The 23,469-nt window shown below is 41.6% G+C and overlaps 1 protein-coding gene across 3 annotated transcripts in view; it reads right to left on the bottom strand.

Moving 5' to 3' along the window:
• The window catches only part of prdm6 (PR domain containing 6), a 102,530-nt gene that overhangs the window by 19,485 nt on the left and 59,576 nt on the right, over positions 1-23,469 (bottom strand). For all 3 annotated transcript variants that reach the window (XR_013657912.1, XM_023958809.2, XM_078952148.1), the window contains exon 7: positions 11,397-11,766. Coding sequence is in view for 2 of the 3 variants with exons in the window: in XM_023958809.2 (XP_023814577.1) it covers positions 11,397-11,766 (370 nt within the window). In the remaining variant the exon portion in view is untranslated. The remainder of the gene's footprint in view (positions 1-11,396; positions 11,767-23,469) is intronic.

Below are 23,469 nucleotides of genomic sequence, written 5' to 3'. Positions count from 1 at the left end.
CAGGGTCGCCGGGGGATTTTGTATTTGCGGGGGGGGGGGGGGCTGCGGTTAGCCTCAACACGGCGTCCCCTGCTGGTTCATCACCGCGGTGATCAAAGATCCCACACCGTCACAGCTCTACTCTGGTTAACTCTAAGCAAACCAAATGTGTCCAGTCTGAATACACCTACACCATACAACTGCCCTTACGGGTGATACGAGATGTCTCCAGGCAAAAAATGGGCAAACCTGTAATGGGCACACAGGTACCACATGTTAAGGTCATAGACCACTTGATCCTACGGGCATTTATGTATCACCTGCACAACCCATGAGTTTGCAAACATTCAGGAAGAAGCTGGTACTCCCACCTTACTAATGTGTAGAGAGTAGAGTTAGGGTCCGAGAGCATGAGACTAAAGATTTAGTGGACTCCTCACTTGTACAACCCCTAAACCTCAATGCTGACAGAGAAAAAAGGATCTTTCCTCATGATTTGTTCATCTAATTAACGTCAGCATGAAGTCGACAAACTGTTTCTGGGTTCTCTTGACCTTCAAGCACAGCTGCTCCTGCTGCCTGTTAACATCTTCGTTCAGTCTGACGCCGTTGCAGTCGGCTGACAACACACACATTTGTTCAGAGTCAAAAAGCTAACAAAACCACCAATGAGGCCTTTTCATTTGTCCCACAGTAAAACCTAAAGTTTATTTAAACTCGCCTCTTTGCTTTTCTACTGTCTGTGAATCAGTCAGATCTATAAAACCATCTTTTTCTACATGTCTGTGAAGATATTTCAATAAACTCTGTGTCACCTTTCAACACAACATTTGGTAACAACAACACCATCATTGCCAAGGCTTCGCTGTGTCCACACCACCAACACATGAGCTGATGAAAGAGGCTGTGGGAGATCCAAACTCCAGGTCAAGCAGCTCACAGCGCTCCATGAGAAAGAGTTGTGTGACCTCTGCAAACAGAGGTCACAGCTACAGCTAGCACTGATGCAGCACTGGAACCCGTTTAATGTGGCATTGCAACTAATATTCAAGGACGATGAAGTGCTGCCATTTCTCACATGCGCTTTTGAGGTGCGCTCAGACCTGAAGGGTTGAACAGAGGTGGAATATTCAAATTCAAATTCAAATTCAACTTTATTTATATAGCGCTTTTCATGCTTCATAGCATCTCAAAGTGCTTACCAAAGGAAAAAAAAAAAAATAAAATAAAATATAAAACAAATAAGATAAAAAAATATATATTTTAGTTAAAATAATAAACAAAGTAAAAAGAATGTAATAATAATAAAAATAAAAATAAATGCAAATAATAATAAAATAAATGAATTAATAAAAACACACAAAAACCCAACACATACACATCCGTCCTTTAAAATAAAAACAAATAAAATTAGCTGTTAAAATTTTATAAAATCAAATAAAAACATGTGGACAAGTAAAAACTATGTAAAAGCTTTACTAAAAAGATGTGTCTTAAGTTTTTTCTTAAAAACCTCCACAGTGGCTGAAGCCCTCACGTCCTCAGGCAGGCTGTTCCACAGGCGAGGTCCACAGTGTTGAAAAGAGGCCTCGCCGTGGGTTTTAGTTCTGACCTTTGGGACCACTAGCAGACCTGCACCTGTGGACCTGAGGGCTCTGGGAGGGTCATAGACTAAAAGTAAATCTGATAAAAATGAGGGTCCAGTTCCATGTAAACTTTTATAAACTAATAAAAGAACCTTAAAATCGATCCTAAAGCTGACTGGGAGCCAGTGCAAAGACTTCAAAATTGGAGTAATGTGCTCCTTCTTTCTGGTCCTGGTTAAAAGGCGTGCAGCTGAGTTTTGAACAAGCTGCAGCCGGTTTAAAGTATTTCTCTTAGCACCAGAAAGAAGAGCATTACAATAGTCTATCCTAGATGTTATAAAAGCATGGATTAATATTTCAGCACTGGCTTGTGAGAGAAAGGGTCTCACTCGGGCAATATTTCTAAGATGATAAAATGCAGTCTTTGTAACTTGGTTTGCGTGTGCTTCAAAGTTAAGATCTGCATCTAAAATCACACCGAGGTTTTTTACTTTATTGCACACATTCAGATTAAAAGTTGATAAATAGGATTGGACCCTTTCTCTCTCAGCTTCAGGACCAACAATTAAAATGTCAGTTTTGTCTTGATTGAGCTTTAAGAAGTTCTCTCCCATCCATGTTTCAATATCTAAAACACAACTTAAAAGGTCATCAATGGGTCCCATGTCATCAGGAGACACAGCCACATATAACTGGGTGTCATCAGCATAACTATGAAAGTTTATGCCATGTCTCCTGATGACATCACCTAGCGGTAGCATGTAGAGGTTAAAAAGTGTGGGGCCAAGGACCGAACCTTGTGGCACACCACATGTCAGTCCGTGCCTCCAAGATGATGCATCATTTACACTGACAATAAAATCTCTTCCTGTGAGGTAGGACTCAAACCAGCTGTACACAGTTCCAGTGATCCCAACCATGTCATGCAGTCTGTTTAGAAGAATGGAGTGGTCAACTGTGTCGAAGGCTGCACTCAGGTCCAGCAATACTAAAACAGATGTTTTCTTTTCATCAAAATTGGACCTGAGATCATTTATAACCTTGACCAGCGCCGTCTCTGTGGAGTGATGTGATCTAAAACCAGACTGAAATTTTTCTAAAATATTATTTTTATTAATAAAATCATTTAGTTGGATAAAAACTAGTTTTTCTAAAATCTTACTTAAAAATGGCAGGTTTGACACTGGCCGGTAATTATCTAGATCTGAAACATCTAAACCGCTCTTCTTCAGAGTGGGTCTCACTATAGCAGTCTTTAAGGATGTGGGAAAGATCCCAGTCTGAAGAGAGCGATTGACGATGTTCAGGAGTTCCTCCTCACAGGATGAAGACACAGACTTAAAAAGAGAGGTGGGGATGGGATCCAGAGAACAGGTTTTACTCTTAAGTTGGGAAATCACTTTACGAAGCTTTGCAGCATCAATCAAGACAAAACTCTCTAGTGTGTTCTTAAAAGGCAAACAAAATGCATCAGACTGAACTGTTAGTGGTCGTTGGGTGATATTAAATCTAATGTTATTTATCTTATCAGTGAAGTGGACTGCAAACTCCTCACATTTTAAACTGCTAAGAGTAGAATATGGGCTGGAAGAGATCGGATTGATTAGTCTGTCAATGGTGGAAAAAAGAATCTTTGGATTAGAAAAATTGTCAGCTATTAATTTTGAATAGTATTCCTGCTTTGCATGTTTAATAAATTTGTTGTATTGGGTTAGTTTTTCCTTAAAGATTTGGTAATGAATTGTTAGTTTTGTTTTGCGCCAATTTCGTTCAGCAACCCTACAGATTTTCTTAAGTCTCTTGGTTTCCTCTGTTCTCCAAGGAGGGGGTGCTTTGGCTTTGACCGTTTTTATTTTTAAGGGAGCGACTTTGTCCATTATTGATATGAGCTTGTTGTTGAAGTTTTGGACAGATATATCAACAGACAAACTTAGAGTGTTTGGTTGGCTGTGTTCCAGATGTGAGGTGAAGTTTGCAGCCACTTCAGGGTGTAGACAACGCGTTCTAACAGTTCTCTTTGGAAGTCTTTGGGTGACAGAGCCTTTGATAGTAAAAAACACACACGAGTGCTCTGAAATACCAACATCCACAACAGAGGTCACATTGGCCATCAGGCCACGAGTGATTAAAAGATCCAGTGTGTGACCCCTGTTGTGGGTGGGAACACTGACATGCTGAGTAAAATCCATTGTTGCTAAAGTGTTTAAAAACTCTTGGACATATGGGTCCGATGGGTTGTCCACATGCAGGTTAAAATCACCCAAAATAATTATTCTACTAAAATCTAAGTGTATAATTGAAAGCAGCTCTGCAAAGTCAGAATTAAAAGATGAGTTACACTTTGGGGGTCTATACACTATCAAAAACAACACAGTGGGGTTATTAAAAACAATGGCCTGGTATTCAAAAGATGTATATTCATGAAACAATTTGTCTGTAAAACTGATAAAAGCAGACAGGATAGCAGCAGTTCCCCCACCCCTACCCTGTTTTCTGTCTTTGCTTGTGAAGTAAAAAAGGGGTGGAGTCGCTTCAGACAGTGAACCAGTAGAACCACAATTCCAAGTCTCTGTTAAAAACAGGCCATTTAGGTTATGATCTAAAATTAAGTCGTGGATAAGAAATGATTTGTTTGATAGTGAGCGTACATTTAAAAGTGCCAGATGAAGGCTCATACTGAGCTGTGATACAGACGAACTGTCACTGTTTGAAAGTTTTGCAATAATATTTTAATCTCCTCTCAAAAGGGAAAAACATAAATTTATGCGACTCGCTTACAGCCCCAGAAAAATGAAATCTAGCCTTTTCTACCAACCATGTGTGTCCAACAGCCTCAATTCAGTGATATTTACAATTACACGGACAAAACACATGAAAGGGGGTGTATGTTGGAGCCTGACCACATGTCTTACACCTGCCTCCACCCAAATGAAGAACTGATGAAGTAAGGACGAGCAGGAGATACATGGCAGCCTGATCACCACCTGGACAGACCTGGTTTCTTCTTTGTGCTTTTGTCCATCCTTGTCAGAGCCTATTTTAGGCTACACCGCCCCCAAATGAGTAACTACTGGAACTGCAGGGATTTTCCAGGCAGGTGTCTCTGGTTCTTTCCTAGAGAACACTGTGTGAAAGTAAGGCAAAGGTCAAACCAGCCACTTACACTGAGTCCACAAGACCATTCCAGCATGAAGACACCTGAGACGAGGATACCTCAGGCTATTTCAGGGGTGGGGTAGTGGTTAGCACTCTCACCTCACAGTGAGAAGGCCCTGGTTCAAATCTCAGCTGGGATCTTTCTGCGTGGACTTAGCATGCTTTCCTGGTGCATGTGTGGGTTTTCACTCCAATTTCCTCCCACGGTTCAAAAACATACTTAAATTGATGACTCTAAGTTATCCTTAGATGTGAATGTGTGTGCGTAGCCCTGCCCTGGTGACCTGTCCAGGGTGTACCCCTCCTTCACCCGACAAACCCTGTGACCCCAAAAGAGATTCAGCAGATTCAGAACATTAGATGGATGTGAAACCAAGATTGTATTTAGGTTAGGTTTCGGGTTGCCTTTAGATGGACTTTCCTCTTTCTGAGGCATCATAAACATCATTTGGTGTGCTTGATGTCGACGGACAGGGCACAGCAGCTGAAGAACAGTGAGGCGGTCTGAAGAGTGATCCAAGTGGTCCGATCCATACCAAACCCGTATGAAGATGTTATTCCCTCCCGAGATCATCAGCCATAAATCACTTCTCCCGCCTCATCAATACACAATCAATGATTCCCTGAACACACAAATATTCTGTATGCATGTGAGCAGACATGCGCACTTCCCTCCACAAATAAAAATCAATTCCAGATCCACCAACTAACACAAAAGTCTTTTTTCCTCATCTTGTCTTTTACAATTACATCCGTTCACTTTGTCTCTTTTTCAACCTGCCCATCTTTCTTTACTGCAGACTCTATTGATGGATCTACTGAAGCAGTTAATCCTCTCATCAAACCAGCTGTACAACAAAAACCCAGCAGCCTATAGCAAACTCACTAACATCGGTGGGGGGGTGTAGGTAACATTTCAAAGTAAAAGAGTAATCAGGTATTCTTTACATGTTTTTTTAACAGCTGTTCAGTTTTTAAAGCCTTACTTATTTAATGGACTCGACTAGAAATCTGCGAGCAGCCTTTAAGCTCGGAGGAACATGTGGTGCAGCTAAACATTCGCACATCGGACAAAGAGAAAACAAATTAAAAGCCGTCAGCTGACAGAAAGTCTAAACTCCAGTCAGCCAGCAGCACAAAGAGCTTTAAACATGTTATTAAAATCCACTCACACGCAGATGAAACACAGTAAATTTTTCCCTAATGGAAGAAGTGACAGATAAAAATAGACTTTGAAGAAATTTCTACAAGCCAGTCCATTAGAGTGATGGATTGTCATCCTGCAGCTATGCATTTTTCAACACATCTGTGTGTCCAGCAGGGACGACAGACATCTGTGTTAGTGCTAAATGCAAATATATCCTCGCTGCTGGGTCATAAATCTCCTGATCTTAAGACTGCTTAGAGGCAGGGAAACAGTCCTGTTTCAGTCTGAAACTTTACTTTAACGTGTTTTCAGACTTTTCCCAGCAGAGCGGGAAAAAAACCCAAAATAAGGACACTCAGACAACACACAGACAACAACACACAGCAGTTACATCTATAGGAATCGTCTCACCCTAAATCTTTCACTAAACATATTCAGTTTTACTGTGACCTTATTTTCAACTGTAGCAGCCTCTAGAGGACAAGAAGCGATCCTTTATACATATATATTTTATTTTTATATTATATTTATATACATATTTTATATAATATTTATATTTTTATATTTTTTTTATATGATTTGGTTTTAGGCAGAAAACCATGTAGATATAAATGTATACAAACATTTCAGTTTTGGTCTGAAAACTTACGTCACTGAAAATCCAAGAGAACCGTGGCATTACGTTAGATCTATAAATATCTGAACTATATATTTTGGGATGGAAACATGACAGAGGTCCTTTTAATCCTTGTTTAGCTCTGTGATGATGCAAACTTTCACTCAGCTCCAAACTCTGTCCTCTGACATTCACGCGCCATTATGTCCATAAACAAGCGCATGGCTGACTTCTAAACAACAGCAGCCAGCGCAGACGCAAACCACCAGGATCAAAGTGGTCAGTAAGAACAACCAACTTTCTCTAAAAGCAGTGAAGACTTTTTAAGCAGCAGAGCAGTAAACACATCAATCACTGGAGCAGTAGTTATTAATTCGCCTCCCTGCTGCGGTTTACGCTGCATTGCTTTGTAACATGTTCAGCCTGTGAGTGCGTTCACGCTCTGATCCATCACTCATCGCAGAGCTCAAACAGTATTCTCCATCCCGACACCAGTTTAAAATCCAATCAAAAGCACTTCCAAGGCCTAAGTGACATAAACAAACAGTTTCTGCGATGATGGATTCTGCTGAAACCACTCGGAGGGAGAAATGACACCGAACAAGGAGAAAGTTCAGAAAAAGAAACAGTCAGCAGGAAAAAACAAACGGGACAGAGACAGAGCTGAGATGTGAGGTGGAGGTAAAGCCATCCGTCTTCGGCTCCCAAAGTTCACATGCGGTAAACATCAATAAATATGTATGAAGGGAGAGGGTGTGGTGTGGACGGACCAGGCGTTTGTCACACAGGTGGCATGTAGACGTCATTTTAAGGCCAAGTCCAGGTCTGAGGACGGGGCCCAGACCTAAAACTATGGCTGCCTTCAAACACATCACAGATTCTGTGCTCCATTTGTCTTCTCGTCTTCTTTACAGCTACTCTGCCCCCAGCAGACAAGCTGAACATGGACTCAGCTTTTACGCTCAAACTGTACGGGGCTTGTTCCATACAGGTGCTGAGGCTTTTTAAGTTGTCCAGGTCCGTGGAGGGTTGTAGGGTGGAGCAGCTGAATCTTACAGGTGTGTCTTGCAGCTCCCTTGTGGCTCGAGCGGACACTTAAGAGACGACATGAACATGGAAGGTACCATTGTTGTACGAGTGGTAAGTGTATCATGAAGCTTTTGTTAGGATGTGGTACATCACACGGACTCATGACGCACGTGATGCTGTCAGACGGTGCCCTTTATGCTGCAGTCTCATCGTTAGTTAGGTGCGATTGCTGGCTCTTTACTGACAGCGTGCAGATTCTACATGCACAGGGTGTGCACGTGCACGATGCAAACGTGCCCATAACACACCGTAGGCTGTCCACATATACTACACGTCTAATTTCCTTATTTCTAACAGGCAGGCTGTACACAAAGGCTGCGTACTTATCACGTGAAAATGTCTAGTGTATAATGTGCCTGCGTCTCGACTACTTCACTCTAACGTAACCGTACAAGTGTTTATCCAAGAACGCCACTTAAAGGTGGTTTTATTCAGTAGAAACTCTGATGCTCAACCCAACAAAACAGTTGTTGCCCCCTGTTGGTCTGATCAGTTCAAATGACAAATGCTAACTGTCGAATGAATATATGGAATCATTTTATAACTCACATTACTCCTTCCATCTTAAAACCAGAGGTAGGCTGTGTCTAATTTGAGAAAACTCAAAAGAAACAAAAGTATCTGGAGGGCTTTTGTCAAACCTGTGATGAATCCTAGTTTGTTATTTTCCCTCCAAAAGCGAAAAAAAAATAATATATAAAATAAATTAAAAATATATATACACACACACACACACACACACACACATATATATATATATACACACACAAATACCTGAAATATTAATGTATGTGTATATATATATATATATATATATATACAAATACATTAATATTTCAGGTATTTTTGTTTTTTCTATCTTCCTGGCATCACTACGGTGGCCCTTAAGTGCAAATCACTCGACACATTTTAAAGATCGCAACATTAATTAAAAAAAGTAAAAACAAATTACAATTTAAAAACAACATTACATTTTTAGAAAACAAAACAAAATTACAAAAACCAAAACACAAGTCAAAATTAATGAAACAAAATAAAAATGAAACGTTTCAGAAATCAATATGAAATGTTATAAAATGAAACAAAATAGGAAACCAGAAAAGGTGGGGACAATGGGACATTGCTGATTGGACTGCGTGGGCCACCGTACTACTGCCTACCGACACAAACGTATCAACTCTAGATCATGACAAACCAGTGTAAGCTAAAGGTTATCTAAACACGCTACGTCTGGATTTAGCACCACAGACAGATCCCGAAATCTAAACTGGAAGACTAATATTAACCAAAGGAGACGTCAGGGTGAGGAAACCACAGGCTGGTTGAAGATTTGGTCAAACATGTTCATCTGCTGAGATTTAAAGATGCTCCGATCATAGCATCAGTTCATATGTGCAGGTCGCAGTAAAAGGTGCGGAGAAGAGCATGTTGACTGTAGATCTGCAGTGAGTCTGTCTGAGACAGCAGCGATGTACAAACTGCTGTGCATGCGGACCGTTTTATCTGTTTCCTGTTCCAATGATATAACTGTCGACACTGTTGGGTTTAAGCACTGTTGCATTTTTCCACATTTTAAAATGCTGGCACTGTGCTTTTCACCACAGAGATATCTTAATGTTGGTGAGGACTCCACTCTGCCTAAACAGCCTGTGAAACACCATCTGTGTATGTTCCAGCCAAACACAGAAGGAGGCTTTAAGGAGAGATAACCAAGCCGAGAACACCTGAAAAAACCTGGGATCATATGAAATAATCCAGAGTTAACTAAAGAAAACTGGGTTAAACTGGGATAAAAAGAGGTACTTTAGAAATACCGGAGGTAACTGGGCTTCTTAACCCGAGATAAAGAAATGCGCCCTTAAAAACCTAGGACACCCATAGAAAACCTTAGCTGCCGTGAAATGACTTGATTTGTCTCTGGATAACCAGAGATAACCTGAAACAAACACAGATAGCCACAGATCCCCTAAAGTGATTGGAGTGCCCGGATTGAAGCATCTCTCAGTTCACTTTGTCACCAAGCTCAGATTTAAGCAGCAACAGTCCAGTTTCAGTTTAACCCTTCAACAGCAGAGCTTCAGCTCCAGTCTTCACATTTTTCAACAACAGTTACTCTTCAACCAGTTATGCCATTAACGTAATTCCAGCGGATTCTGGAGCGCAGAAAAGCATCCTTTCATGCACCATTCTACAGTAGTGAATAGCTTAACGTAAAACAACAAATCAGACGTGTGTCGTCTGGTTGTTACATAAAATCAGTTTCCCTCTTTCATCCTGTCATGTGACCTGCTACCTGAGCTACCTGAGAGGAGTTGGACACTTTTCCACCTCAGGAAAAGCCCCTCTGGTTTCACTGAGGATCTAACGGCGGTGTGGACGCTGTGCTGCTATCTGTGGCCTTGGAGCTGCAGAACTCTGCTCTGTTTGGCTTGTTCAGCTGAATTTTATCTGCTTCCCTGTCCCATAAAACCTTACTATTGACAGGCAGCTCCACATCGACCCTCCCTCCCCCCCTCCATATCCAGCCCACATTTTTCTTCCCTATGAGTATTAGTTTATTGAATAAGTGGCATCTGTTTTCCTGGCCCCGTCACCGTAAGGCGAGGTATTTCTCACTGACGCCCAGCGCTGATTTATGCGCTGCTCCGACTCTCCCCACGAAAAATAAAGCTAAGCAAAAATTTTCCAATACATCCTCCGTCCAGCCACCCACACTCCTCCTCTCCCTCCGTCCACGCTGTATATAATTAACTTGGCAGATGTTTTACGAACTCAGACACTTTTAAAGACTCCTCGCTCTCCTCCACAAACTCCCACTCGCTGTCACGCACAAATGGTGCGATGATGACAAGACCCTAGACATCCATTACAACTGAAGTGTCTAATTTCCCGGCGACGGCAACAGTTTGATGCGCTTAAAACTGTGTCAGACTCGTAGAGCTGTCAAACACCCTGCTGCTGTTAAACACACGCTCCCCTTCAACCTGTGAGAAGTTCTAAAGAAAGAGAGTTGCTGTTTTAACAAACTGCAGAGGAGTGTTGGTGCATCCAGTCGTTCAGATGGAATGAAAATACCATTATGACTGATCTTTTATAACACAGATGTTTTCTTTTGTCTTTGTCCCACTCCAATCATCTTTTGATCCTTTGTCAAAGCCTTCCCACTCGTCTTTTAATTATGATCATGCCATTTTAGCCCAAATCCAAAAACCTGTCTTTTTCTTGAACAAAGTTTCTGCCGAGCAGCAGGAGTTCATTAGAAATCTGTCTCTGGTGTTGTGGGCGGGGCCGTTGGTGCGTCCCGTCACACAACTGTTTCCACGTTCTCCTGCTAGCTTACAGCCCCTCACAACCCCAACCTAACATTACCAGTGCAACAAAAACGGCGAGCGATATCGGAGCTGTCCACTCATGCAGTTCTGATCCAGATTCCACTCAGACGAGAAAAAAAAACAACGACGTTCATGGATCTATTTGTCTGAGAGTGGATGCATCCGAATGGAGCAGACTAGGGGAGCTTGTGGCCTCCCCACCAACTACAGCACTTATGCCACAGCTACAAGCTTTCGTCTGCTCTTTATTCACAAAAATTTGAATAAAGAAATACTCAGAAATGCAATTTTAAGCTTGATATTTTTATGAACGTCCTTTATCATGAGAAAAATGCTAAATTAATGTGTTAAAAAGACCAAAATCATATATTTCTTTTGAGTGGGTCTTTAACTGTTTCTTCTTTTTGCTCATTTCCAATCTTGTTTTTGTTCTATCCCTTCTGGACGTCTGTAAAGATGAAAGCAGAGTGAGGAGCGTGACGGGAGCTCACCTGTCAGGATTCTGTGGGCAGACGTGCATCTGCAGCAGGATCCTCTGGGTGAAGGTCTTGAAGCACTGCCCGCACTTCCACAGATGCCAGTCGCTGAACTCGCTGCTCAGCTGGCTGGTGGAGGTCGGGCTCGCCAGGACTCGCTGGTTCTTGGACCCCAAATGACCGAAACTGGAGTCCGACTGAGCTCCAACCTTGTCCAGCAGAGAGAAACTCCGAGAGCAGGGGGAGTGGGGGAAGACCATGGAGCGGACGAGGGTGGGGATCGCAGAGGAAGACGACGAAGAGGAAGACGGCTTGGCATTTTTGTTGAAGCTCTGCAGGGACTCCTGTCTGCTCATGGCTTCCATCACTGTGGCAGGAACGTTCACTGAGGAAAAGCAATAAACCGGTTATGCAGCAGAGTGTGAGGAGGAAGCTCTGAAAACTCTCACACAAAGATTTAATGAAATGCAGTGAAGGCAGCTCACATGAGCAGAGATGAGGAATCACAGCCGGACAGAAAGGACAGATCAGCACTTTTATGTATCTACCAGCACGTAAGAATGCAACCAGCAACCTGACATGAAAACAAAGACTCCAAGCACATGGATGGAAACCCATCGACAGGTTTGGACTTTGTTTAACAGAAGATTTTTCCATCTGATGAAAAGATTCAAGCGGGACGGGTTCAATGTATCTAAAACAACACATTTTGTCTGAATACTACATGCAATAAATAAGAACTGTTGGCCTGTAGTTTTCACTCAGATACCCTCTGTGATGACAGAGCATCACCAGCGTTGGTCTTAATAAATCAGTATTTATTTTTACTCTGAACCTTTTTCATTCAGACCCCTACTCTCCCCGCCTAAGCATGTCTGTCTACTTTAGCTAAGTCTTTGCTCTCTGACTCCTCAATTGTTCCTCCTTTTCTTTTTGATTATGTCCTCCTTTCATTTTTCTTCCCTTTTTAGCTCTTAACGTACCCTATCAAATATGAATAAATATTCATAAAAATCCAGCCCAGATGCATTATCTCTGATGGCACCCATTGGAATCTGAACTGCAGAAATGAGGCATGAAGTGGGAGGGGCGCATTGACTAGAATTTACTCCGCCCACTTCAACTACCAACCAAAATGTCCAATTGGGTGGGACAAAGTATAGGAAGTTGTACTGGGTCACCTCTCAAGCAATCATGAATGCTAAATAAAAGAAGGTTTTCACGCCAGCCGTGATTTTTTTTTCTTGTCAAGTTGGAATTTTTTGGTGTCAGGCTTTTGCTGATAGCAGATTTTACACGCAGTTAAAGACCCACTCTGGTAAAAACACTGTTTTCTGGTGTTTAAACATGTGTGTAAGACATATTTTAAGAAAACTAAGCTTAGATTTGCATTCCTGACTCTATCTGTATTCAAATTGTTGTGAGTCAGGATCAGAAGACAAAAATGCTCCTTGAAACAGATAATATTTGTGATGTAGAAAATACGCTGACAGGGCCACAAGCTTCCTGCTCGCTCCATTCAGTCCACTGTCAGACAAATGGATCCATGTACGTCTTTGTTTTCCTCATCTGAGCTGGAATCTGGATCAGAACTTTACAGCTGGATAGCTCCAATATTTTTACATCACTACTCAGGCACACATATGGTTCTAGGGGTGTTTTAGCACCTGCCCTTTTTGCCTGGAATTAAAGAAGAACCCTCTTTTAAAAAAAAAATCAAATTAATAAATATTTGTTAAATATACAAGAAAAAATGTGGCTACAAAATCCTCTGGTTTTCTATTGAATCTATTTTCTTGTAACTCAGCGGTTCTGAGCTGCCGCTCTCAGACTGAGAGCTGCCAGATGGTTCATATTTCAGAAAAATGCTCTATATTAATCAAGAAGTCCCTTTCTACTTTAGCCAGACGTCTGAGCTGCGCATCAAATTAACACAGAGCAGATCGTCCAGGGACAGGAAGTTGGGTACTAAGTACAAAATATAACACCAGAGAAATTTCACAATAAATGAACAGTATTTATGTCGAGTTCACAGCTTCCCCACATGGGTCTGACACTAAATGTATCTTTTTGAAGTAATATTTTCTAATTAGAATCGCCTTCTTTAAACTCTGTATCATTCAGTTTCACCATCTGTTGTAATAAAACAAGAGTCTGTGCTTAGAGGATGAGATGCAAAATAGAATTTAGCTGTGAATTAGGGTTGGGCGATGTCCCCTAAATTGGCCGTTGACGATGTTTGCTGTCAACCATCGGGATGGACGATGACATCGTCGGGGGGGGGGGGTATTTTTTGCATTTTTCTTCTTATATAACTGCTATTCGTTATTTTGCTTTTTTCATTTTATTTCCCAACTAATGGTTAATCCGCGATGATCCAGTATAAACTGAGGGAAGTGACTTTAACAGAAAAAGTAACAAGCAACATAGAAAAGAAGTAGTCCGCTCCCGCACTTAACTGGCGGAGTGGACCGGCGGAGGGCGGATTTACAGCTTTGTGTTTGATGGGAAGGGGGGGGGGGGGTACATGAGCGGTATGTGTGGGAGATTTAAGACTGCGATCCGTCCCGCAGCTCTAGGGGGACGAGCTATCAAACTCAGAACCGGGTCTAAAAGTGTGTGTCTGAGCACAGCTCGGATCGTTGGCAGACACAGCTGTTTGAGCTTCAAAGCAGAAATGTCGCTCAGTCCTTAGAAAACATTCAAACTATCACGTGGATTTGTGTTTCCAGTCGTGTCCCGACTAAATAAAGGCTGATGTTATTCTAACATGTTTACGTGCAGCCAGCAAGCAGCACCACCCAAAGCTAATGTTGTTAGCCCGTGTTAGCATACTGCTAATCCTGGCTTCGTTCAGAAAAAGCCCTGACCACACGGATTAAAATTCAAATGATGAGCGAACAGGTGTTTGATAATAACCGTAACATTATTAAAAGCACGTTTAGAAGATCATCTCGTATTTTACCGAGCTGACATGTCAATGTATATAGCCGCTCGGCGCTGTTATCGTTTTGTATTGAATTGTTACATTCAATAAAGTTTGGAAAAAAAGCCGCTCGGCGGAAGTTGTATCCTCTTCCGGTTTTCAAACTGCGCATGTGCGAATGATTTATTCCGACCGAAATTGTGACCTTAGTGAACGTTTTTACATTCTGAAAACATTTTTCTGGGCCCATCTACACGGTTGGATTCTAATCCGACCATTGATCCCATCAGGATATTTTGTACATGTAACCGCGGCTTATGGTGTCGACGCGCAACGTGGCGGGGGCGTGGCATCACGATGGTGGTCTCTCCATCGGGATGTCAGTCACCCATCACGATGGACGATGATATCGTCCATCGGCACAACCCTACTGTGAATCCAAACATAGAACCAGAGTCACATTGGGTTCAGCTGTCAGGAACTGGAGGTGTCGGAGCCAAAATGCAGGAAACTTGGCAAATGTAAACATTTAATAAATAAACAGGACAAACGCAGTAAAGAAACAAAAAGATGATAAAGCAGATGATCGGACAACACAGACCCGAAAACCAGACACTTCTACTCGCTGATGACGATGAAAAGAAATGAAAACTGCTGTGGAAGGTTAACATGAATCTGGAGTGACTGACAGAGGACAGAACACGACCACAACAAAAAAAAGAAAAAACACTGAAAAACTGAACTAAAGCATAGAATCCTCACTGCAACACTATGCTAACATTCAATACTATTAATAATTTCAGCATTCTGGGGATAAAAGTTGTTTGATGTCTGTGCTAAAAATATTACCATTTGTATTCAACTTGATTCATGCTGAATATGCCTGCAGTATATTGTGCCAACATAAAAAGCCTCCATTTTTTTTGTGTTTGCTTTAATGTCTTCCTATTCCATGACTAAGTTATGTTAACAATCCTTTGTTTACATAAAAAAGGACAATTTTATTACTTTGGCCTACACAGGTATCACAACGGAGTAGTTATCTATTAGTAGTTTACTTAATTTCTGTATTAATTAAAAGACACAAAACAGTTTTTTTGCTGCGCTTTTCTGACTTTGAGCCCCCGCCCCTCTGTGCACGTACCTGTTGCAAATGTCAGCTCGGGCTGTAAGCTAGAGTGTAAACAGAGAGCTCTCAGTAATGGAGAGCAAATGGGGGGGCGGGTTTAACAACAGTTCTGCCGCACAACTCAAAGGTAAAGTTTCTAATGAACTCCTGCCGCTCTGCAGAAACTATGTCTTTTGTCTAGAAACTGCATCAACATAATTAAAAGACCACCGGGAACGCTTTGAAAATGGACTAAAAAGGATTGGAATGGGACTTTAATCCAGAGGTTAAAGAGATGAACTGATAGAATTTCAGCCAGATTCACAAAATGAGGACATTTAATGCGACAAATAACAATTGAACTTATGGGACCTCTTTCTTAAATGGAAGTAACTCATTTCAGTCTCATATAAAACATGCTCTCTGTTCCAAAAGTTTTATTTTTTACACATAATTCTATTTTTGCTGGCTCTGTTTTGAACAAACAACAAATTTGAACACAGATCTTGGCAGGATAAAGAAATCAGGCCCATAAGAGGAGCAGATCCAGGATGAAGTGTTGCGGGTGAAGGAAACAGACAAGTACAATGACATTAACAGGGAAGAATCCATTATATAAAAGTGTGTAAATTAGATTTGGGGTAAACCAGCTCATGGCAGCTGTCCTCACTTGACCCTAATGTCAGCTGTGTTGTGTTCTGCGGTCGGAACAACTGACAACTCGGAACTTCTTAACCCTTCATCATGCTAGAACTGACCTTTAGGGGACATGTTGGGCTTTTTTCTCTGAGCCAAATTATGGTTTTAATTCTATAAAATTGGTTTGGGAAAACGTTAACAAGCAGGAAGTCAAAAAACACAGAAACATTTGTTTTATCACATAGGAGCAGAAAATGTGATCGAATTAGATTATTCAAAATAACCTATTGACCAGAACACAGGAAGTGATGCCACACGTTTTCCGTCATTCCACACTTGGGGGGTGGGGTTAAGACCATTGTCTGTTTATGAGAACTGGACTGAGTGGTTGTGATGACTTACTTCCAGTTCCAATAAAAGTCCCAATAAGATTGAGCCACTTCAGTTGCCATTTTTTCGTGATACGACGCCGCCATGCTGGAGCCAGTCGACATCAGTGATTGGTCCGAGTTGGTCTGGCTGAACATTTCTCTGGCAAACACTCTGACCAATCAGGAGTGAGCTTGTTGGAAGGCCACAACACTTCCACTTTAAAACGGGCTTGGGAGAATCTGTGAATCAAACGCTTCAAACATTTGACGAGAGACAACCTACTTTTACTAAGGCATCTGATTGGCCAGTTTATAACTTGAGCTACAGAACAATATCCTGACAAAAAAGGAGGATTATCAAGAACAATAAACAAGGATGGTTATTCTGACCAATTGAATGACTCAGTCATAGCTGTTTATTTTTCTATAGAAGTCTATGGAGCCAGTGGGTACTTCCTGTTTGGAAAGTCAGGGTGGAGGAATCACTCAGTCCAGTTCTCACATACAATCAATGGTTATGATGACACAGAATTGTTATCCTGTTTGAATTGTGTAAAGACTTTACTGTTGTGCAGAAGAACACCTGACCATTTTCTAATGAACTGGATGCGGCAACTGTTGTTTTTCTGTCTCCAACAAAACCTCTCCTTTTCATGAGGAATTAAATCTAATAATATGCAAGTTGTAGAAAGTGAGGACGGTATTTCAGTAGAAAAACATACCGAACAGTAATTATTACTGTCATTGCTACTGTGATATATTCCCCATTTTCTTTAACCCTTGTGCTATCTTAGATGACCCCATCCTTACATTGACGTGTTCTCCCTACCATGACAAAGGTGGATAAAGGTGGAAAGATTTCATGTACCGTAAATTCCGGACTACAAAGCGCACCCGATTACAAGCCGCACCCACCCATTTCACGTGTTTAATTAGTTTTATACATACACAAGCCGCGTCAGAGTACAAGCCGCGCATGTGTTAGGCGATATTGTCATCCTGACAGATCACGGCCAGTATCCCAGAGTGAGTGCAATTCATTAGCACATTGTGGGTGGTGCCAGCTTTGCCTCTGGGTCATGTATTTGAGTGTATCGACATCTGTCAAACAGCATGGACCTCTATTCTGTTCACAAGTTCCTCAGTTATGGTGTTTTTATTTCATTTTTTTTTACTTATTGACAATCTAGGTATCATACATAAAATTACAAACAGTAACCATATAATCAACATTACATCCCTCAGTTATGATGAGGAAATTTACATCCGCGATTCCACATTTCCCATGAGTCTTAGGGGCTAAAGGCGGGGCCAATGCCCGGCTCGCCATTCTGTTGTACGTGTTTAAGAATTAGCAGCAGTGCATGGAGGGGTGAACGGGTACAGCTCTCCTTCCGCTTGTGTCGCAGCAGCGTTATGGGAGTAACAGGACTGGTTAAAAAACACACCGGTAAAATACAGCAGCGGCGACTGAAAAGCGTGCGCCTCAGCGTGATACGCGCGCCTCAGTGCGGCGCGTGCGTCAGAATTCAGAAGCCTCTGCACTCCGCGGACGCCTCTGCGCTCCGCTCCCGCCCCGCGCGCTCCTTGTCTCCCCTTCCTATCTACTCCGACACCTCTGGCCAGGGCGGCTTCAAGGAGGAGCACTTCGTCCCCGTTGCGCCGGTGGATGGAGCAAATCGTTTCTGTGCAAAGCAATCGGACTTAATACTGTACGTTTTGTGTATGAGGGGCGGGTGCGTTGTTACGTGTGGGAGCCTTCAGACTGCCATCGGCCCCGCAGCTCAATCAGCAGGAGAAGATGTCTCCAGCTCACACGGAGGCTGTGAGTTTTTCAAAGCAAAATTCCGCTTTTACGGTTTCCTTAGAAACCGTAAATGGAGTGTAAATTCACTCCATGCGCTGTTCTCTCCGTCACGCAGCAAACCGGCTTTTCCAAACCCGTTGGTGACGGTGGACTTTTTTACGCTGCTTTTAACGATTGCTTTTAACTTGAAAGCTTCATCATATTGTAGCGGCGATCTGGTGCACGTTGGGTCTAATGGCACCAAAGGATTCTGGGATGCGGCCGGGCATGCGTGTTTCATTTTGTTGAACCATGACTGAAGTGTCTAAGACCTGAAGTCAAGTCCATGCTGTTTGGCTGCTTAGAGGTGTGTTGAATATAAATGCCTTGTGCTTGGTGTTAGATAAAGAATTCAAACTATTCACTGAGTTCGAAAGTACGTACATGGCGGCCGCTAATTAAATCCATAAATTAGCCGCGTCACTGAATAAGCCGCAGGGCTGTAAGCGCAGGAAAAAAGTAGCGGCTTGTAGTCCGGAAATTACGGTAATCCATGGACACCAGTGAAGATCACAAATCATTGAAGAAAAAAGGTTCAGAGCACTGTCTAGTGGGTCTAGATGACCCAACTCCCAATGTTAAATTGCCTAGGATAGCACAAGGGTTACACGTTGACCTATTTATCAAACCCATCAGTGGATAGGTTGTTTGGCAAATGTAAGTCATTGTTAAGGACAGACAGTAGGGTTGGGCGATGTCCCTTAAATTGGCCTTTGACGATGTTTGCTGTCAACCATCGGGATGGACGATGACATCGTCGGGGGGGGGGGGTATTTTTACATTTTTCGTTCTTATATAACTGCTATTCGTTTTTTTGCTTTTTTCATTTTATTTCCCAACTAATGGTTAATCCGCGATGATCCAGTATAAACTGAGGGAAGTGACTTTAACAAAAAAAGTAACAAACAAAATAGAAAAGAAGTAGTCCACTCCCGCACTTCCGGGGGAGTGCGGACTTACAGCTTTGTGTTTGATGGGAAGGGGGGGGGGGGGGGGTACATGAGCGGTATGTGTGGGAGATTTAAGACTGCGATCCGTCCCGCAGCTCTAGGGGTACAAGCAACCGAAATCAGAACCGGGTCTAAAAGTGTGTGTCTGAGCACAGCTCGGATCGTTGGCAGACACAGCTGTTTGAGCTTCAAAGCAGAAATGTCGCTCAGTCCTTAGAAAACATTCAAACAATCACGTGGATTTGTGTTTCCAGTCGTGTCCCGACTAAATAAAGGCTGATGTTATTCTTACATGTTTACGTGCAGCCAGCAAGCAGCACCACCCAAAGCTAATGTTGTTAGCCCGTGTTAGCATACTGCTAATCCTGGCTTCGTTCAGAAAAAGCCCTGACCACACGGATTAAAATTCAAATGATGAGCGAACAGGTGTTTCATAATAACCGTAACATTATTAAAAGCACGTTTAGAAGATCCTCTCGTATTTTACCGAGCTGACATGTCAATGTATATAGCCGCTCGGCGCTGTTTAACAATGTTTTGTATTGAATTGTTACATTCAATAAAGTTTGGGAAAAAAAAGCCGCTGGCGGAATTTATATCCTTCCGTTTTTCAAACCCTACTGCGCATGTGCGAATGATTTATTCCGACGGAAAGTGTGACCTTAGTGAACGTTTTTATATTCTGAAAACATTTTTCTGGGCCCATGTACACGGTTGGATTCTAATCCGACCATTGATCCCATCAAGATATTTTGTACATGTAACCGCGGCTTATGGTGTCGATGCGCAACGTGGCGGGGGCGTGGCATCACGATGGTGGTCTCTCCATCGGGATGTCAGTCACCCATCACGATGGACGATGATATCGTCCATTCCAAAAGAATGATCTAATTGTCTTCAGAGCCTCTCTCTACTACCTGCAATTGCACTCAATCCTCTGTCCTGCATATGTTTAGGTTTTTCTGTTTGTTGGACAAGCCACTTTCACACCAACTATCGGCTGTTAGAGATTATATAAATACAGTATATATTTATATGTAGATCAGGGGTGTCAAACTCATTTTAACCGAGGGCCACATCAGCATAGTGGTTGTCTTCAAAGGTCCAGATATAACTTATACATGTAACTAAATGTAATGAAAAATAAACAAAACTGCTCCTTAATGTTACATAACTCATTTATTTATTTATTATAACTTTTTAAAGTGACAATTACAGTTGCATAGAAAGATATGTTTGATTGTTACTTTAGCATAAATCCTTTTACATTTGATTCTGTCAGGTTAGGTTCTATGGACAGTCTTTAAGTCCTAATGTATAGTTGCCAAATCCGATATTTCAAGTCCAATTCCCCCTTGATATGAATAAATACACACCAATTTTTATTTTTGATTTTAAGAAATTAAAAACTTTTATGCTCTCGCGGGCCACATAAAATGACATGGCGGCCCACATTTGGCCCGCGGGCCTTGAGTTTGACACATGTGATGTAGACCAATGAAGACATTTTTATCATACGGTTTACATGTTGGACATCGTGGCTAGAACTGATGAGACACTACGCTAAAGCAGACCTACAGATAAACTCTTCTTAACTTTATCAGGCAGACTGAATATTTTTGTACATTTATTTAGGAAAAGGAAAAAACTTTTGTTAGTTTCCTACGACCACTGATGAGACCAGATAGGTCAAATTTCATCCGAGAAGACAAAAAACTTTCAGACAACTTGCAGACAGCCCTTCTCCAACACTTTGTCTCTGGACTCAAGTGCTCATAATCACTTCTCATCACTCTTCAGCTCACCTCTGCCATCAGGCCACCAGGCCTCATTGATCCTCTAATAACCTGATGAGGAGATAATTACACCATCTGTAAGTTTCCCGACGGCGCTATCGACGGGCCGTTCTGCGCGGCTCGCCCACACTCAATTCCTTTTCCTTCAAACATTGCAAACACAGAAATTGCAGGTCAATAGGGTTTGGCTGTGTTTGAAATGCATCACGGAAATGGAAAGATTATGCAGATGCAGTCTGCAACATTGCAGAGTTTGTAATTTCTTTCTTTTAGGGAGGGGTGATCTCTTCTGGGCTCTGTGACGTGAAACTGAGCCGACTCGTCTCAAGTTTTAACGCTTGCTGTGTTTTAGGCCAAGGAGCCTCCATCAGTGCGTCCACATCGGCCTGTTCACGTCCACGTCTGACTCTACATCTACTTTTACTGAATTAAAAACTCTTTGTGACCAGAACAATTTCAGTGCAGCAAATTTCTGCACAGCTTATTTTGAGGACCAATAAAACCCAAACATGTCACTGTAAAGCTAAACATGTTCTAGCCTAAATTACAAAGGGAGTTTCTACAGAAAATACACCTTGTGTGTCAGAAATTCATACCCCCTTGTTGTAACAGTAAATATGTCTACCACAAAAAAAACACACCTCCTTCAAGCGCAAAAACTTTTTTTCGATAAAAGGCTAGTTTTTTTCCCTACAAAATAATCATTAGGAAATTCTATTATCCCAAAAACAAATTGGAAATTTTATTTTCAATGGAAAGGCAGCTTCTGGTACAGAATACATGTTGGTTGTGGCATTATCAACCAAGTGTGCTTATCACATGACCACAAGTGCGTATGATGGTAATACTAAAACCAATACTAAAGCCAAATCTGTTGGCGAATCATCCCCCTCACTGTGAATACGTCACTTGATTGAGGCCTGCGTACGTCCTCGATTGGAAGTGAGACGGCGACACAGTCGTCCTGCCACGGCGCCTGCTGCCGGGCCCTCGGTTCCCGCCCCAGGAATCTGAGCCCACTCAGGTAGCAGTGGTTTTTGGAGTTATTAGTACATAAACTTAGTATTTTTGACTGAAGATATATTAGAAGTTCTCAACTTTGAAGCTGAACGAAGTGACTTTGGTGCATAACTCAAGGCCATAGTCCAGTAAATAGGTCTTGCAGAGCTTACCTTAATAGTAGAGGGCACCCTGCTCTAAATCATGAAATCTGCAGCGTGGTAGGTCTGTCAGAGGAGTGTTGTCGAGCTGAGAATTATTAGATGTTTACACAAGGAGTTGGATTATTTAACTAAAAGGTAAAGTCTGAACCTCCTGAGGTTCTACAGGGCAAATCTGTGTGCAGGAAAGAAGAGCAGATGTTTTTCTTTAAAGTTAAGATGATCATCAGATATTACCCCTGAATTTATTCCAGGATTTACTGTCAATTACTATATATTGTTGTTTATTATCTGCAAAAACAACACTTTTTATGCCGTATGATGAGAAAAAAAAAGAAAATGATTCAGTTGTTCTTGAATAGATACGTCCGATTTCTTTTTGCTGCTCTAACAGATTACAAACATTTATCTAAACAGGTTTAGATTGACTGGATTTATGCTTTTTAATCTATTATTACTTTAATCTTCTGTCCCACAATCATAAATAAAACTATTAAAGCTGAATGTGTAAAAACTGACAAGTTAACCAAATGAGTGACTGATGGGGAAACTGGTAAATTGACTGTTCAGGGGAAATGTTTGAGACAGTAAACGTTTTGACCTGACAGAGCTCTGAGTCAGCCTGAGGGCTTCCGGCAGCACAAACACTGATGTTCTGATTCTGATTCTGACATCTCGCTCTCTTGTCTGCATTTTATCATAAACAGCTGGTTCTGATCTATCAGGAACCGTCTGATTACACTTTGATTTTTCTGACTTTTCATTTAAGACACATAAAAATGCATCGTAAGTTTAGGGAGTTAGGTCAAATTTTGACATTTCTCAGAGGCTCCCGCTACACCCCCCCCCCCCCAAAAAAAAAAATCTGTATCATGTGTGCTGCACTCTGAGGATTTGATATTTCAATATATATCTAGAAATATTTATTTTGCAATTGAGAGCCTTAATATTTTGGACGAAAGTATAATCTTACACAATTATTTATGCTTTAAAATGAACTAAAACCTCTAGATTTTCTTAGTAAACATCTTTTTTGGTGTTTAAACATGGAGGTCAGAGTAATTTATGGAAATGTATATTATTTATAAAGAAATTGAAGTTGTTGTAAAAGTCTCTAGTACTAAAAAAATTTCAATTTGCATTTAGCTTTTTAAAACTGTGGATGACTCCAGCTACTTTGAATGACACACGCTCTTTGAACTACTATAACTCTTTAAACAATTAGCGTAATTCCAATGAAATTTGAAGTGGAAGTCCAACATCCGGTTCAGGAGTTTACAGTCTGACTGAAA

Source organism: Oryzias latipes, chromosome 9 (assembly GCF_053564925.1).
Source record: "Oryzias latipes strain Hd-rR chromosome 9, Olatipes_Hd-rR_3.1".
Lineage (NCBI taxonomy): Eukaryota > Metazoa > Chordata > Actinopteri > Beloniformes > Adrianichthyidae > Oryzias > Oryzias latipes.
Note: the sequence above shows the minus strand (reverse complement) of the source record. Positions and strands in the feature narration are given on the sequence as shown.